The sequence below is a fragment of the Suncus etruscus genome, chromosome 6, assembly GCF_024139225.1.
Source record: "Suncus etruscus isolate mSunEtr1 chromosome 6, mSunEtr1.pri.cur, whole genome shotgun sequence".
NCBI lineage: Eukaryota > Metazoa > Chordata > Mammalia > Eulipotyphla > Soricidae > Suncus > Suncus etruscus.
The window spans coordinates 59,878,288-59,894,628 of record NC_064853.1 but is presented as its reverse complement, the minus strand read 5'-3'; the positions used below and the strand labels follow the sequence as shown (position 1 = coordinate 59,894,628).

The 16,341-nt window shown below is 33.8% G+C and overlaps 1 protein-coding gene across 1 annotated transcript in view; it reads left to right on the top strand.

Annotated features, from left to right (window-relative positions):
* Positions 1 to 16,341, top strand: part of LOC126011773 (EGF-like and EMI domain-containing protein 1) — a 178,782-nt gene that overhangs the window by 103,036 nt on the left and 59,405 nt on the right. The window contains exon 3 of the mRNA XM_049775572.1: positions 5,239 to 5,361. Coding sequence (XP_049631529.1) covers positions 5,239 to 5,361 — 123 coding nt within the window. The remainder of the gene's footprint in view (positions 1 to 5,238; positions 5,362 to 16,341) is intronic.

The following is a 16,341-nucleotide window of genomic DNA, read 5'->3' as shown; positions in this document are numbered from 1 at the left end:
TACTATAAGGTAAACTTGAGCTTCTGCAGTGTTAATAACTTGGTGTGTCCTATAATTTTACCCAAACTATAGTTGGAGCAGTCTTTAGTAAAATTTTGTGCCTTCTAACAAAGGAGAATGTGTACTTCTTGCTTGCCTGTTTATCTATTTATTTATATTTAAACCTTGTGATTTACTAAGTTATTTATAGTTTTGTTTCAGATGTACAATGTTTCAGCATCAATACCACCACCAATGTCAACTTTCCTTCACCAATATTCCCAGAGTACATCCCATACCACCATCACTATTAACCACCCCCATCATCACCACAAGCCCCACCTGTACCAGTCTGCCATCTAAACAGCTTCTTTTATTTTAGTTTTTAAAGTTAAGGTCTTATAATTTTGTTGTTGCCTTCGTGACTTTGACATTTAATCCTGTCCTTTCTTTTCTTTTAACTTTTTTTTCTTTATTTAAACATTTTGATTACATATATGATTGTGATTAGCTTTCAGTCATGTAAAGAACACCCCCTTCACCAGTGCAACATTCCCACCACCAATGTCCCTAATCTCCCTCCATCCCTCCCCACCCCCACCTGTACTCTAGATAGGCTTTCCAGTTCCCTCATTCATTCACATGATTATGTTAGTTCTCTGTGTAGTTATTTCTATAACTGCACTCACCACTCTTTGTGGTGCGCTTAATGAAGTGAGCTGGAAGTTCCAGCCCTCCTCTCATAGTCTCTGAGGATTGTTGCAAAAATGACTTTTATTTTTCTTAAAACCCATAGATGAGAGAGACTATTCTGCCTCTCTCTCTCTCTCTCTCTCTCTCTCTCTCTCTCTCTCTCTCTCTCTCTCTCTCTCTCTCTCTCTCCCTCTGACTTATTTCACTCAGCATGATAGATTGCATGTACATCCATGTACAGGAAAATTTTATGACTTCATCTCTCCTGATGGCTGCATAATATTCCATTGTGTATATGTACCATAGTTTCTGTCCTTCGTTTCTTAACACCACCAATGCACCTGAGTCCCTTTGGCCCCTCTCCTCTGTGATTTCATATTTGTTTTGTCCTCCTCCACTCAGTTTCATGATATCACTTATATGTGGTGTTTAGAATAACAAATATTTTTAAAAAGATTTAAATGGAGGTCATCTACAACAGTCTTGACCCTGAAGATAGTGAAGAGATGGAAGAAAGTGAGTGGAAGGAGAGAAAGACATACGCACTTCTTCAACTTCTTCATTTAGGAATGGGAGTTGTCAAGCTATCTCAGCCAGGCTGTGTGCACAGGTTCATGTCGCTCATAGTGTGGAGAAATAGCAATAGTCCCTATTTAGTCCTAGTTCTCAAGATAGGAGCTCTGTAATTAAGAAAATAGTATTTTTTCGGGGAAGGCCGACCTCTTCGACAGTGCGCGCAGCTTCGGGAGGGAGGAACGCACATGGAGCGGTGAGGGAGGAAGGGGACACCCGCCTGACCAGCCAGATCAGCCGAATCAACCCAGCGATCAATGGGGTGACAGATGTCACAGCTAGATCGCCCTCACATCCAAGAAAAGAAGTATTTTTAAAAGGTAGTTTACACATAGTGTTCTTACTAAAACCTCTAGTCAATGATATTTGTCTTGGGCTCATTTTTACTAGACTTATACAGCTCCCCTTTGCTATTACTAATTAATATTGTAAATTACAAAATAACATTGAATATCATTAAGTGTATGTAAAATTAATGTTTGTCATTAGTTCTGTGCATATGATTTCTTTTCATTATTTGTTGCTTTGTATGACAGTGACTCTGGGCTGTCAATATTATATCAGTATGTCAGATACTTGTTATATTGTTGTCATCAGAAGTGATATTGGGTCATCTAATAGAAAGAAAAGCAATAATATCTACCAAAGCATGACCTTGGCAGTTTTGTTTTCATTAAGGAAGAAAAATAAAAGTCCTGGGAAAATTAAAGAAATAGACATTCCTAAAGGTTAGCTTAATGTTAGCATTATTTGCTGAAGTAGAAAATCCATAGAAATTTCAAGTTTATGATATTCCTTTTAGAGATCATTTTACTTAATTTTTCAATAGCATTAATCATCTTATTCACACACTTCAAATATTTTTGAAGGTTGTAATTCTCTGAGTACCAGGATTCTAAATTTTAAATGTCCCTTTCATATTCTTTTATTCTCTTTTTCTGTCTTTTTCTGTTTAGCACAGCTAATAACTTGTTCAATATATGAAGCCTTTAAAAAATCATTGTTTACATACAATGGTCAAGGCATAGAATTAAATAATAGAAAAAAACATAAGTAAAACTATTCAATAACTGCTCTCATTTATTAGATGAGATCATTTTTAACAAAGATATTAAATTTCAAGATAGAACAATCTTTTCTTACTTCAATTCACTAAAAATTTCAAGGCTTTAAAAGCAAATCCTGGGTGTAACTGGAACAAGAAAAAGACAGGAGCTCACTAATATTGAAATTGTAAGGAAACCATTCAAGACATTCTCCTTCACCTTTCTAGCACCATCAGATTTACTACTAACTTGCAAAGTTGATTAAAACAAACTGCAATAAATCTTCATCACAATTGGGACAGATCATCAAACTAACAAGAAACCTGATACAATTTAATTTATCCAATAAATGCTACAAGAACCACATTATTTCTCCCAACTATTGATTAAATACAATTAAAACATGTACTGATTACAGGGCAATAAATATCTTTTGGAAAGTGCAAACTAAGTATGATTAGTTTTTATTGCATTCCAACAGTACAATGTGAATGTGTAATTCCAAATGACTTTGCTAACAGGCTATATAATCATGTAACTTAAAATATCTTAAGAATGAAAGAACAGGAGCTGGAGCAGTGGTGCAGTGTTGCAGTGGTAGGGCACTTGCCTTGCATGCAGCTGATTTAGGATAGACCTCAGTTCTGTTTGATTCCCTGGCATCCCATATGGTCCCCCAAGCCAGGAGCAATTTCTGAGTGCGGAGTCAGGAATAACCCCTGAAGCATTAACATGTGTGGCCCAAACAAATTAAAACAAAACAAAACAAAACAAAGAATGAAAGTACATAATTATCACCTAACTGGCCATGGAGAAGAGGAATTCCAGTATGGTTTATTCATGGCTCCATTACCTTTTCTCTGTACTTCCTTTAGTTATATGTTCATTGTTGGCTTGGCTTTCTCTTTAGTAAAGATTTATCATTAAAAGAGAATTATTTACTACAAAAGAGATACCGTGTATATATGTGCATAATAATTTATTTAGTAGGAGAGTATCTATATTCCAAAATTCCAATGTAAATGCTGAACTTCTGCTGATTGGGTCACATCTGAACTAATTTGCTATTTCTGAGAGAAAAAAAAACTTGCTATAATTAAGAGAGTGACCCAATTAGTGTGGTCACTAGAGGAGATATTATGAAAATTAGAGTGCCACCTCATATTTAGGAGAATAGGAGAATCATTGATCCTGTAAAAATGGTTTAAAAATTAAAAAAATAAAGCTCACTAAAGCAAAATATGATTATTTGGAGAGGTACTAGGAAAAACATTGAATGAATACTAAGAAAGTTGTTAATATTTATTAGGACAAATTACTTTATTAGTGAAGCTAAAAATTATTCAGTACTTTATAATTTTAAAACTATTTAATAATAAGCAACATCAAACATCAAGAATCTATACAAGGGTCAGTCAAGGTTAGAAGTTAGGCACTTAATGGACTTACACCCATCCTAAGACATTTTATTTTGGAGTGTGACCTTAATGACATTAAGTTTTTAATACAAAAGTGTTTTTAACTTAAGGAATTCTTCCAATCAAGTAACTTTTAGTGTAGAAATTCAGGGATATTACAGAGGTGTGAGTGTTTTTCTTGAATGCAGTATACCCTCACGACTTTTGGACCTTTCAAGCATAACTTGCGACAACACTAGGCAAGGAGCAGCCCAAGCCATAGTGAATGTGGCCCCAAACCCAAAGTAATTATAATAAAACATGAGACTTAATTTACAATGTAATATGTTTTACAGTAATTGTTTAGATAATTCCTATATTAGTAAAGAATATTTGCCACAAATTTTCCAGAATATTAGGGATTGTGAATATGGAAAATCAGAGATGTGTTTTGCATTAGGCACATGCTTTCCATGATAATATTAAATATTCTGCCCTTTATTTTGATATTTGCCAAAAGATATGTATATTTCAAATTTAAAATAATTAGACTCTCTCTCTCTTTTATTTTTTGGGGGGGCCACACTGATGACCCTCAGGGGTTACTCCTGGCTCTGCGCTCAGAAGTCGCTCCTGGCTTGGGGGACTATATAGGATGCAGGGGATCAAACCACGGTCCGTCCTAGGCTAGCACTGGACAGGCAGACACCTTACATCTTAGCGCCACCGCGCTGGCCCCTAAACTAATTAGACTCTCAATCAACTGGTTATTTGAAAAGTTTTCCCAATATTTGTAGCTAAATTTTTGTGTGATTTTGGATAACTAATAACTAGAGGAAAAATGTATCTTGAGAGATAAATTTATTCCCTTTTAAGGAATATTTTATTTAAATATTATAATGTAAAGTCATTGGATATAATCATTATATATAAGTAATTATGATTTGCCTCTTTTCTTAAAAAATAATAAACTCAGGCAATGTGTTAAGAAATTTATAAAGAGAAATCCAAAATAAAAATGAAGAAACTTAATATATGAATGTATTTGTATAATTTCAAGAACTCCAAAACATAATTTTTTTTTGTCTCTAGTCTGATGCCCACTACATCTTGTAGGAGATTCAAGGTCTTAACTCTATTATTGGGTACTCCATTATTATTATTCAGCAGCCTCAGAGCAATAATAGGTATATATCTACTAGTATGTGTTGCTCTAGATAGAATAGTTCATCCTCTCCAGTTTTCCATCCCTAAGGACATATTTATGTTTCAGATCTGTCTAATTAACCAGTATGTAAAAAATGAAAAATTGTGAGATGAACTCTAGTCTAGTACTTGCTGAATTTTTAAATGCTTGATAAAGTTTCGTCTGTATTTTCTTGTTTACACTGTGCAGCAAAATACATCAAACAACCAAAGATTTGTGGCAACAGAGACACTACTTTTGTACAATATAACACATACTGCGTATCAAAGAAGTATTGGGGCACTTCTTTGAATCTGACATTGGAACGACATTGTAATCCTGGCCATCTGTCTTCCCCCTCTAGATGTTGATGAATGTGTGCTGGTGAATGGAGGCTGCCAGCAGCGCTGTATTAACACTCTGGGCACCTTCCACTGTGAATGTGATACTGGATACAGACTTCATGCTGATGAACGCACCTGCATAAGTGAGTAAATATTAGAACCAACTTGAAGCAATTTTCAATAAAAACCGATCTACCTATGCTGGGGCAAGAAGAAAGGTTATCCTATTGTAAAAGCATGTATAGAAGCTGACAATGTTCAGTTACAATTTTCTTAGAATGAAAGAAGATCATCTTGTTGTTAAAAGGTTACAAATTAAAAAACACAGGAAAGAAAATATAGAAATTAACATTTACATGCAAATCTTCAATCCCCAAATGGGTAACTTTTTATAGTAGTTTATTTCTTCTACAGGAAATAATGTATATAATTATTGTTTATGTATAATATATCAGAATGACACAGTGAAGAGAAAATTCTGGGTGTTTAGAATCTCCCTCTACAATGTTCATTGATTTCATACCAGATTCAAAAATAAACTCCTAATAGGATATACTTAATAATATGCATATTTTCTTAGATATTCATTTTTGATCGTAGGGTTTTATTTATTTTTAATTAATTTTTGTTTGTTTGGATTCTATATCCAGTAATGCTAAGGAGTTGCTTCAGTCTTAGCACTCAAGGTTTTTTTGGTAGTGGTCAGAGACCATTTGGTGCTGGGACAGAATTAAGCCTCTGATAAAAAGAATACACAGCAAACCTTTGAGCTATTTTCCCAGCTAAGGAATATTAGTTTACACCTTTGGTGTTTCTAAATTTTCTAATTTTTCTAAAATGAATATGGAATTGCTTGTCATTTTTGTTTTGTTTTGTTTTGTTTTCGGGCCACACTGTTTGATGCTCAAGGGTTACTCCTGGCTAAGTGCTCAGAAATTGCCCCTGGCTTGGGGGGAACCATATGGCATGCCGGGGGATTGAACCACGGTCTTTCCTTGGCTAGCACTCGCAAGGCTGACACTTTACCTCTAGCGCCACCTCGCCGGCCCCAGCTTGTCATTTTTAATTTAATTTTTTTTTTATTTTTGGACAATACCCGGTGATGCTCAGGATTTCCTCCTGGCTATGCGCTTAGAAATCGCTCCTGGCTTGGGGGACCATATGGGACCCCAGGGGATTGAACTGCCGTCCATCCTAGGTTAGTGCATGCTAGGCAAATGCCCTACTGCTTGCGCCACTGCTCTGACCCTCTTTTCCAAATATTTTTATATGAGGATTTCCAAATAACATAAAGACACATTCTGATTTTATTGCCAGAATCCTTTACATATTGTGTTATTAAAATAACATATTTTATAACATAGAATAATTTAATTGCTAGTATAATTTACATAGGCCTTATTGTCTAGCTCATATATTCAGAGTAACAATTTATAGTGGTCTATATTTATGCTACTAATTGTAGACAAGAATTCAAATTAACCAGTTTCACCAATTCATAACATCGATTCCTTTTTATTTCTTAACGTATCTTGTAGTAAATGAGAGCAGACCTAAGGCAACAGGTAAAAATATCCTAGTTATAGGTCTAATCATGTTAGGAAAATTGAAGGTTCTTGGAGGAAAAAAAAAGAGTCAAATAAAGCTACAAGTAAAAGGTATACAGTGACATCAATCACAGTGAGCTTCTGTGATATAAGACAGCAACACATGCATATTTCTTTAAAACAAATATCACCTTTATTCCCCTAGAATAACTAGTTTTAGCAACAGGAAACTCTTCTGTCCACATTCTTCAGCTGCAAAATCTTAAACCAGCAATATCCTTAAAGTGCCTTAAATTGTATCACTATAGCATCTCTTCTGACAAAATAAAATATTTAGGGCTAACAGGATTGTCACTACATTCAAATTCCATATTAATAAAATTGAGCTGGTAATATTTAATCTGATATAAAATATTATTCAAAATAGTAATTTATATAAATGTGTGCTACCTGACCTTTCTAATAAAACAAAATTAAAAGTCTCTAACTAAATGAATTATATTTGCAGGTATAATTAATTTTCTAAACTTTGGCAATTTTTTGTTATTTCATAATAAAACCATTAAGACCTTTATTATTCCTCATGATCATTATTTTGACTTTTCTAATTTTGCTTTAATGGCATCAGGTCCAAGTGAAATGAGATAAGAATATTATGATTTATCTTTTTCTATTTCTATTCCTTAATAACTAATTTCTATTTTACAAATACATGCACACTATGGCAACAAATTGTTTACAGTTCCCTATGGGAGAACTGAAGCAGAATCTTAAAAGTGTGAAAATCATACATATGCATTTATTTGTACACAATTTATGCATAAATAATTAAATTAATGAGAAATAAAAATTGTATTATGGAAATTTTTTATAGCATTTAACCCCGTGAGTGAAATTTCAAAGAAGTATTGGATTGAACTCAATACTTAACCTCTGTTGAGAAGTTTTGCCTTTCTTACATGCATATACTATATGCATTTGAATTTGAAATCTTAATTGGCACAGTTTATAGCAGGCTTGTTTTTATTGATCTCATGAAATCATGTATTTGATGGTCAGAAACCAATTATTAATGCCTGAGCAAAAAATCTGTTTGCTTGTTTTGAAGAAAGTGCTCTTTGTAAAGAAATGAGTTTAATATCTCTGTTTTGAATTATTTTGTTAGGGGTAGTCAGATGCTTTTTAAAATAAAATAATTAAATTATTGCATTTTTCCTTTGGGGACTTTATATCTGTGAGGGAACTTAGAATGTGGCTAGTTTCATAGAAATTGTAGTGAAGAGAAATTAATTCAGAGTCATGGTAGCTCACAGAGAAAGTGATATGGAATTTATGAAACCACTACTTTGGATGGCCTAAAATTAATTGTCTCAAGTTCTTACTCTCTTAATGTCCTTAATCTCCCCTATTCTTCACATCAGTCATAAGCGCAATTTAATATGACTTTTTTTTTTTTTTTTTGGTTTTTGGGCCTAACCCGGTGATGCTCAGGGGTTACTCCTGGCTGTCTGCTCAGAAATAGCTCTTGGCAGGCACGGGGGACCATATGAGACACCGGGATTCGAACCAACCACCTTTGGTCCTGGATTGGCTGCTTGCAATGCAAACGCAGCTGTGCTATCTCTCCGGGCCCTTAATATGACTTTTTAAGTTGTGGCTTCCAGTGTGTTTTTTTTGTTGTTGTTCTTTTTTTAGCCATTGCTCTTAATTATATCATTAAAAATAGAAAACAAACCAAAAATAGCACCATGAATAATACCCAGCTACTCAAAATGTCAGGTGATTACATTGCAAAAGGTCCTCTCTTAGGGCCAGAGAGATAGCACAGTGGTAGGGTGTTTGCCTTGCATGCAGCTGACCTAAGATTGACCATGGTTTGATCCCCGGTGTCCCATATGGTCCCACATTGCCAGGGGCGATTTCTGAGCACATAGCCAGGAGTAACCCCTGAGGGTTACTGGGTGTGGCCCGAAAAACAAAACAAAACAAATATCCTTTTTATGGCTTTTGGTAATGAATGACTTGAAGATATTTAGCCTCTGTCAAAATAATTATAATATGTAAAGTAACAGAAGAGGAACTTCCTGGTCAGAATTTCATCCCACTTTTTTTCTATGTGATTTCCTTGTGTTGTTGATGATCTCTTTGTGTGTTTTGTACTTTTTGGATATTAACCCTTGTATATGATATCTGAATTTGTTTTTTCCTAAATTGTTAGTGTGTCTTTATTTTGGGCCTCACCTTTTCATAGTGCAGGATTTTTTTTGTTTGTTTGTTTCATGTAGTTTAAGGCTTCATCAACCATAATCTCACCCTGGGGAATGTGAGAATGAAGGAAATAATCCAAACCAAACTGAGGAGGGTGTAACATAAGCTCTGAGAGCCTTTAACCTTATGACATGCACAAGACAGAGACCTGTCAAATCCACAGTTTTTATTAGGTTCCAAGACCATCCCCATGAGCAGAGTCTTAGAAATGTAAAGAAAAAGTGGGGAGGACCAGAAACCAGCTTTGTTTAGGGTGAAACTGGTATTAACCCAACAATGTAGTCTCATTGTTTATTTATGCATTTGTTTATTAATTCCACTCCTGGGCATCTAGAACACAAGAACATTCATTCAGAAGAACGGAGCTGAAGAGATAATAGACTGAATATGTTCCTTGCATCGCACACAATAGAACTGTGTTCAATTTCTGATATCATTTATGTCCTCTGACTTTTTCTAAAAGTGTTTCTTGAACATTCCTATGCTCTGAGTACTGCCCTCCATGGCTGAAAGCAAAACCAAACAAAATAAAACAAGGCATATATGCACACTTCAATTCTCAGAGGATTGTTTAAAGTAGACAGGACTTGGTAACAAATGTCCAACAAGATATAGTTAATATATATTTATCTGTTACTCACCTGATGCATATATCCCTAAGCAATAAAATAGATGAAATTTTTGTAGCTCACAGTAACTTGGATAGTACTTGAGGGTGTTTTGCTATGTTGAGTCAGAAAAAGTCAAATACTGAGAAACATTGCTTATGTGAAGAACATGAAAAAAACTAAGAAAGATGAGACAATCCCAATGAGAAAAAATCTGAAAATGTATTAAGTAGAATTTTATGAACTGGGAAGGCTAAAATATGGGTGGTGGAGAGATGGGATCCTGGGATAAAAATGGAAGTATCTTGACACTTTAGTTGTTGGTATGCTATAGTAGCACAGTAAATTTAAAAAGGCAATATTTTATAATATTGTAAACTATGATTTCTCAACTAAATTGATTTTGGATAAAAAAAACAGTGGTGTTTGACAATGTAGGTAGTATAAGTATTTCTCCCTGGAAATGAATTTCTTTGACTACTCATGGACCATGGTTATCTATTTAAAGTGAGCCTCTTGGTTTCAATTGATTTCAGATTCAATTTCTCAATTGCCCCTCAAATTGATGTATTGTGTATCACATATTGGTTGAAAGAGTATATTATTTGACATTTATTTATGCCACATTCACTTTTTCCCTAAAATGGCACTTTTTGTATTGCAGATAGGGGAATCTCATTATAGTTTTTTATATCATGCTATTGTCTAGTGATACTATCATATAGATTCAGGAAATTCTGGTTAGTTAATTTTTTTCTCAAAATTTCAAATGAGAGTATTTCAAGCAGAGTCTGTGCTCTTATCCTTGACTGCTACAATTTCTAATCCACTGTCACATTTTCTATAAGACAACAATAGGAAAACCAATCTGATGAAATCTCTTTTTATGTGAGGAGTGCATCTGAGTCTGTTAGGTGGCAAAGTACATATAAGTGTTGTTATTCATGTGCTTCCTTCCCACAGATGCTACCAAGCAATTGGTGTGATTCTGTTTTATTTGGGGGGCCACACCCGGCAGTGCACAGGGGTTACTCCTGACTCTGCTCAGAAATATATCCTGGCAGGTTTAGGGGACCATAAGGAATGCCAGGGATCAAATTTGGGTCCATCCTAGGTCAGTACATGCAAGACAAAACCCCTATAACTGTGCTATCACTCTTGCCCCAATCGTGTGCTTTTAGCATTTCTTTATTCAAAATTAAAAGGTTATAAAATGGAAACTAAAATTTATCAATCATCAAAAGGGCAGCCACGGATGTTTTTATTCTTGTTAGTCTACCACCAAATCGTTTTCATTTGGGCTATGAACAGTAGCATGGAGAAATCCAAGCTTGCATGTGATCATTAGCAAGATATACTTAATCTCTCTCCACTCTGATGTCCTCATGTGTGAAGGTGCAAACTGAAAATCTAAGATGTCAAAGTAAAGTTTACAAATTTTCTAATTTTTGCATCTAATCTGGTACTCTGATTTCAAAAGCTCTATTAAATTATATATAATAAATAATTAATAATAGTATCATTAATTATGATTATAGTTATAATTCTATAACTTAGCTCATTAATCTTATTTGAAAAGTGCTTCTACAACTGTTTTTAGAAAGTTCACTCAGTGCAATAATTTATATTTAACATAACAAATATAAATGTGTATCTTACATGTTTGTTGATATATATAAACATCTACAAATGGTGTTTTTATCAAAGCATTGTACTTTGTTCTTGTTGCTATTCTATTTTGAGACATCTGGCAGTACTCAGGACTTGCTCCTACCTCTGCGTTCTTGGTACTTGCTCCTGGCTCTGTGATATTGGTAGTAAGTGACTGGGAACAAAAAGAAATCAAGCAACTTCCATTATGAAATAGAAAAAGTATTTTAGAAAAACTAACTAATTTCATTATTATTTTATGCATTAACATAATTGTTGAAAATATTTTTAAATGACAAAGAAAATTATAACTTTATTATAAAATGAAATTATTTCTGTAAATGGTGCTGAGGGCTACATTTTATTTTCATAACTGATATATGAAATATAATTTATTATATAAATAAAATAATAGTTTTTAACCCTACATGTATATAATATGCTCCTCCTACCACAAAATATGGCTACTTTCAATTATCTGAGTTAACCTTGTTCTTTTCTATTCCCATAATTTAATCTTAATCCCAAGTATCTACCTGTGGAAACTATTGATTTGTGCTAAATTGAATGATTAAATAGACTGTTAAGGCTAGTAGCCTGGCCAAAGGCATCTTTTTATTGCCCAATGAAATACCATATAAATTTGTGCCACTTTTTTTGTTTGTTTGTTTTGGGGCCATGCCTGGTGACTCTCAGGGGTTACTCCTGGCTCTGCACTCAGAAATCGCTCCTGGCTCAAAGGGACCATGTGGGACACTGGGGATCTAACCCAGGTCTGTCCAGGGCAACTGCATGCAAGGTAAACTCCCCATTGCTATGCTATCACTCTGGCCCCGATTTTGTTATGACACATCATAACATATAGTTTTCTATGTGTGCAGATGAAATGGAAGACACTGATGACCTCCTAATTATGAGTTTCATGTGGAGTCTTCCTAGACTTTCCTGTGTGGCACTGTGAGACATTCAGTGTTTCAAATTTCCTTGACTTTTACAACATCAAAATTTCCACCTTTATTTGCGTTTTTAACCTATTTTCAAGTTGCTACAATTTTGACTTTTGATCCTCATTTTCTCTCTGTCCTTCAAACTGAATTAGAAAATATTGGTAATGGATCTTGAAGAGGTAATTAGGTTTAAAGGAGCTCATGTGCATATGACTCTCATTACATGAGAGTTAACACAGAAAGAGTTTTCTCTTTGTGTGTCCCCACTATATGAGAAGGAAATTAGAATGTCGTGATCTGTAGCTCGCAATAAAGCTCTTAGTAGAAACCAACACTTGCTGAATATTTCTTATTGATCTTTCCAGCCTTCAAATCTGTAATAAAGCATCCAGGTCAGGTAACTTATTGCCGAAAATCTGGGCATACTAATATAATCATCTTTTTGTGATTCATTCTTTCTCTAGTTCATCTCTATTTTACACTATTGCTTTTAGAAGTTAGTGGCTCATTACCAGTAAAATATATAACAAGAATTAAATGTTAGGGTTAACGATTGCTTATAATAGAACATGAAATGGTATATGTACTATACCTAAATTCAAACTGATCCCAGTGTTTCAAGTTTAAAAACAAATTGCTAATACAGTATCATAGAATTTTGATAACTTTTCTTTGATAATTTCTTATCATTGAAAGATTAATACATTTTATTAAATAAAATTAATGACAATATAGACTAAATTCTTATTATTTCTTGGTAATTTTATTAAAATAATACTTTATTCAAATCCTATATTTAGCCAGGCAACATGCATTTTAAGAAAATTGTAAGACAGGGCTGGAGTGATAGCACAGTGGTAGGGGATTTGCCTTGCATACAGCTGACCCAGGACATACCTGGGTTTGATTCCCGGTGTCCCATATGGTCCAGAGCCAGGAGCAATTTCAGAGCGCATAGCCACAAATAACCCCTGAGTGTCATCATTTGTGCCCCCCCCAAAAAAAAACCCAGAAAATTGTAGGGCTTTGTTTAATTTATTTTAAATATTTGGGGATTATGATTAGAGAGAAACACCTATTAAAGAGAATTAGGTTTCTCTAATGGTGAAAGGGAGAGAGCATACTCCAAAGATGCAGGTGTCCCCCAAATAGGTATATGCCTTCTTTTAGAGATGGTGAGGCCATCCCTAAGGTATGGAGTGCACAGAATTATGTTATATTTTTATTTTTCTCAGAAATCTTTGAATTTCTACTTTTCATTAAAACTGCATGAAACACCTTCAGCTCAGATTTCCATCCATAAACTTAATATTTTCTAGGTGTAATTGTTGGCATTGGCTTTCCACAAAAAGTGAAAAATTCAAAATTTTGTGCCATTGTGTGTGTGTGTGTGTGTGTGTGTGTGTGTGTGTTAGAGATTGAATCTTATCTTTACTAGGGTTTACAAGTGCAAATCAAAGTCTCTACCACTGAATTATATCCCTCTGAACATTTTAAGATTTAGGGCCAAAAAATACAGGGAACAGCAGGTTAGTTGCTTGCTGTGCAAGCTTTTGACTGACCTACATTCAACTCATGGCACCATATATGTCCCCCATGCCCTCCACCAGGGGTTTCTGAGCATTGCCAGGTGTGGCTCCAAAATAAACCAAACAAACAAAATAATTGGTTTCATTCTTACCTATTTTACATTACTTCAGCTCACAGATGTGTTAACTTCTAAACTCATACAAATATATTAACCCGGATTGGTACAGCAAAACCCCAGGATTCTTTACTCCAATTGTTGAGACTGGCTAAGCTCTGTGTTTGAGGACCTTTCTTAGTAATACTGGGGGAGGGGGATCTGGGGTGGGAACTATGCATTTTCAGAGATAAAGGTTATGTTTCCTGGAAGCAAAATATGAAGTCAGCCCTTTAAATTATCTCCTTGATACTCATTGGTCAATTTTTGTCCGTGTTTTTAAGTTTGTTTTTTAGGTTTTTAAAAATCCTTTTTAACACCATCGTTTACAATGTTGTTCATAATAGGCTTTTTTTTTTAATTTATAAAGCTGTTCATAATTGAGTTTCATTCATACAATGTACAACATCCTTCACAGATACATATTTTCTGCCATCAATGTTCCCAGTTTACCTCCCTCCTTTCCCTCTGCTCTCTCCCATGCCTGCCTCTGTAGCAGACATTTTTCTTCGTTCTCTGTCTCTGACTCTGCCTCTCTCTCTTTCACTCACTCTTCCTCTTCCTTTTTTCCTTTTATACACTGTGGTCTGCACTACACTGAAGGGGTATCATGCATATAACTTTATTTCCTTTCAACATCCATTCTTGTTCAGAGTGATCATTTCCAACTAACATTGTCTTAGTGGTCCCTTTTCTATCCTCACTAGTCACTTTTTAATTTTCATTTAAAATGAGTAAAAATAGTACATAGGCTACCCAAATGTAAGCCAAAAATTAGCCTGTGTGATTTGCTTGTTATATAGTAGAGTTAGAGACTATATTTTGATTCTAAATAAATAGAAGATAGGTAATAAGAATGTAAACATTAATTGGGAAGCTTAATTAATGAAGATATCCTTAGTACAATTTAAGTTTATGTAAATATTCTCATGTCATATATTCATTGGTTTTACATTTTAAAATAATGCTTAACTCAGACAAAAAGATTGAAAGAAAATTATTAGATCTGGTGGTCTTTATATGAATATTTTTTTTATTTCTGTGCTCTGATCAGTGATGTCTAAGTTTTATTTGACAAAAGAAATGTAAGATTCTTTCCAGATGATGCAGAGTTATCTTCAAATTGGAGCTAAAAGGGGTCAGAGACTTTATTGTAACTACCTTTCAATGAGTTGCATTATTTATGAAGACACATTAAAATCAGAATTCATTTTAAGTGACAGCTGATGTCTTAAGTAGGGCTATGTCAGGTTAAGAAAATTTGTTTAGTTTGTCAAGTTGATGACATCTCTGAGTCATTTTCAAATTCATTGCCTTCACAATATTCATCGTTTTAGTGTGGTAGTTGATAAAGGTGATTTCCAAAAAGTTTAATAGTTTAGTTTAATAATAGGTTTCCATTTTTTCTTCATCAAAGTCTGTGACTTTGCAAAAATTCATGAAAATTTCAAGATCTTATCTAGAATATTGATTAGAAATTCAACAAAATTTTTTACCGCTTTTGAGTTTGAGATATGCATTTACAATTTTTCCCTTTTCTATTTTTTTCTACATAGAAGAAACTAATATAGACAGTTTTAAATTGAGTTAAATTAAGGTCTGAGTACTACTTCACAGTAGAGTTGGGGTAACTTGTCCAGTTTCCTATACTCTAATCTTCAGAGTCTGTATTATCTCTATTTCTATTCTTATCTTTAGTTAATAACACTAGAATAATATTTCACAAAATCAATATAATGTAACATATAAGTTATACATTTATGAGGTATGTATAATCACCTATTTTATAAAGTAAAATGTATTTAGTGCATTAAAATGAGTGTCCCTGGAAAATAGAAGTTTTTGAAAATGGTGTGAAAATGAACAAATAAAGCAAGAGGAGACTTCTGAAGTCCAGAGAATAGGAATAACTATCCTGGAACAAAGCAGTGTGATAAATTCTGACTATAGCCAAAACAAAATGAAGAAATGTTAGCATGGTGCTCTTCCTTATGGGAGTTGCATTTTTTTCTCTTCTTCATATTTATTTGCAAAGTGTCTTCAATTGTCATCTTTCAGGATAATCTCTAGATTTATTTGTAGAATACATTTATATATTTGAACAATGTATAAATTTATTTGTAGAGTACCTTTTAATTTATAGAATACTTTTATATATAAAATTTTAATATATTGTAGCATATTATAAAAACTAATATTAAAGCAATAAATTTGTTTTATTTTTTCTAGGTGATTTTATAGTGTTTTACAGTTTAGCCACTTCTAATTGAACTGAAATAAATAGATTAAAAACAGCCACCTGACACACAGTATACACTCAATATATGGTGGCATACATTAATAATCTATAATTGTTGTGTACCTGTTCTGACATTACTTTCTCATAACTAGAGCACTCATTCAAATAAGAAATATGAAT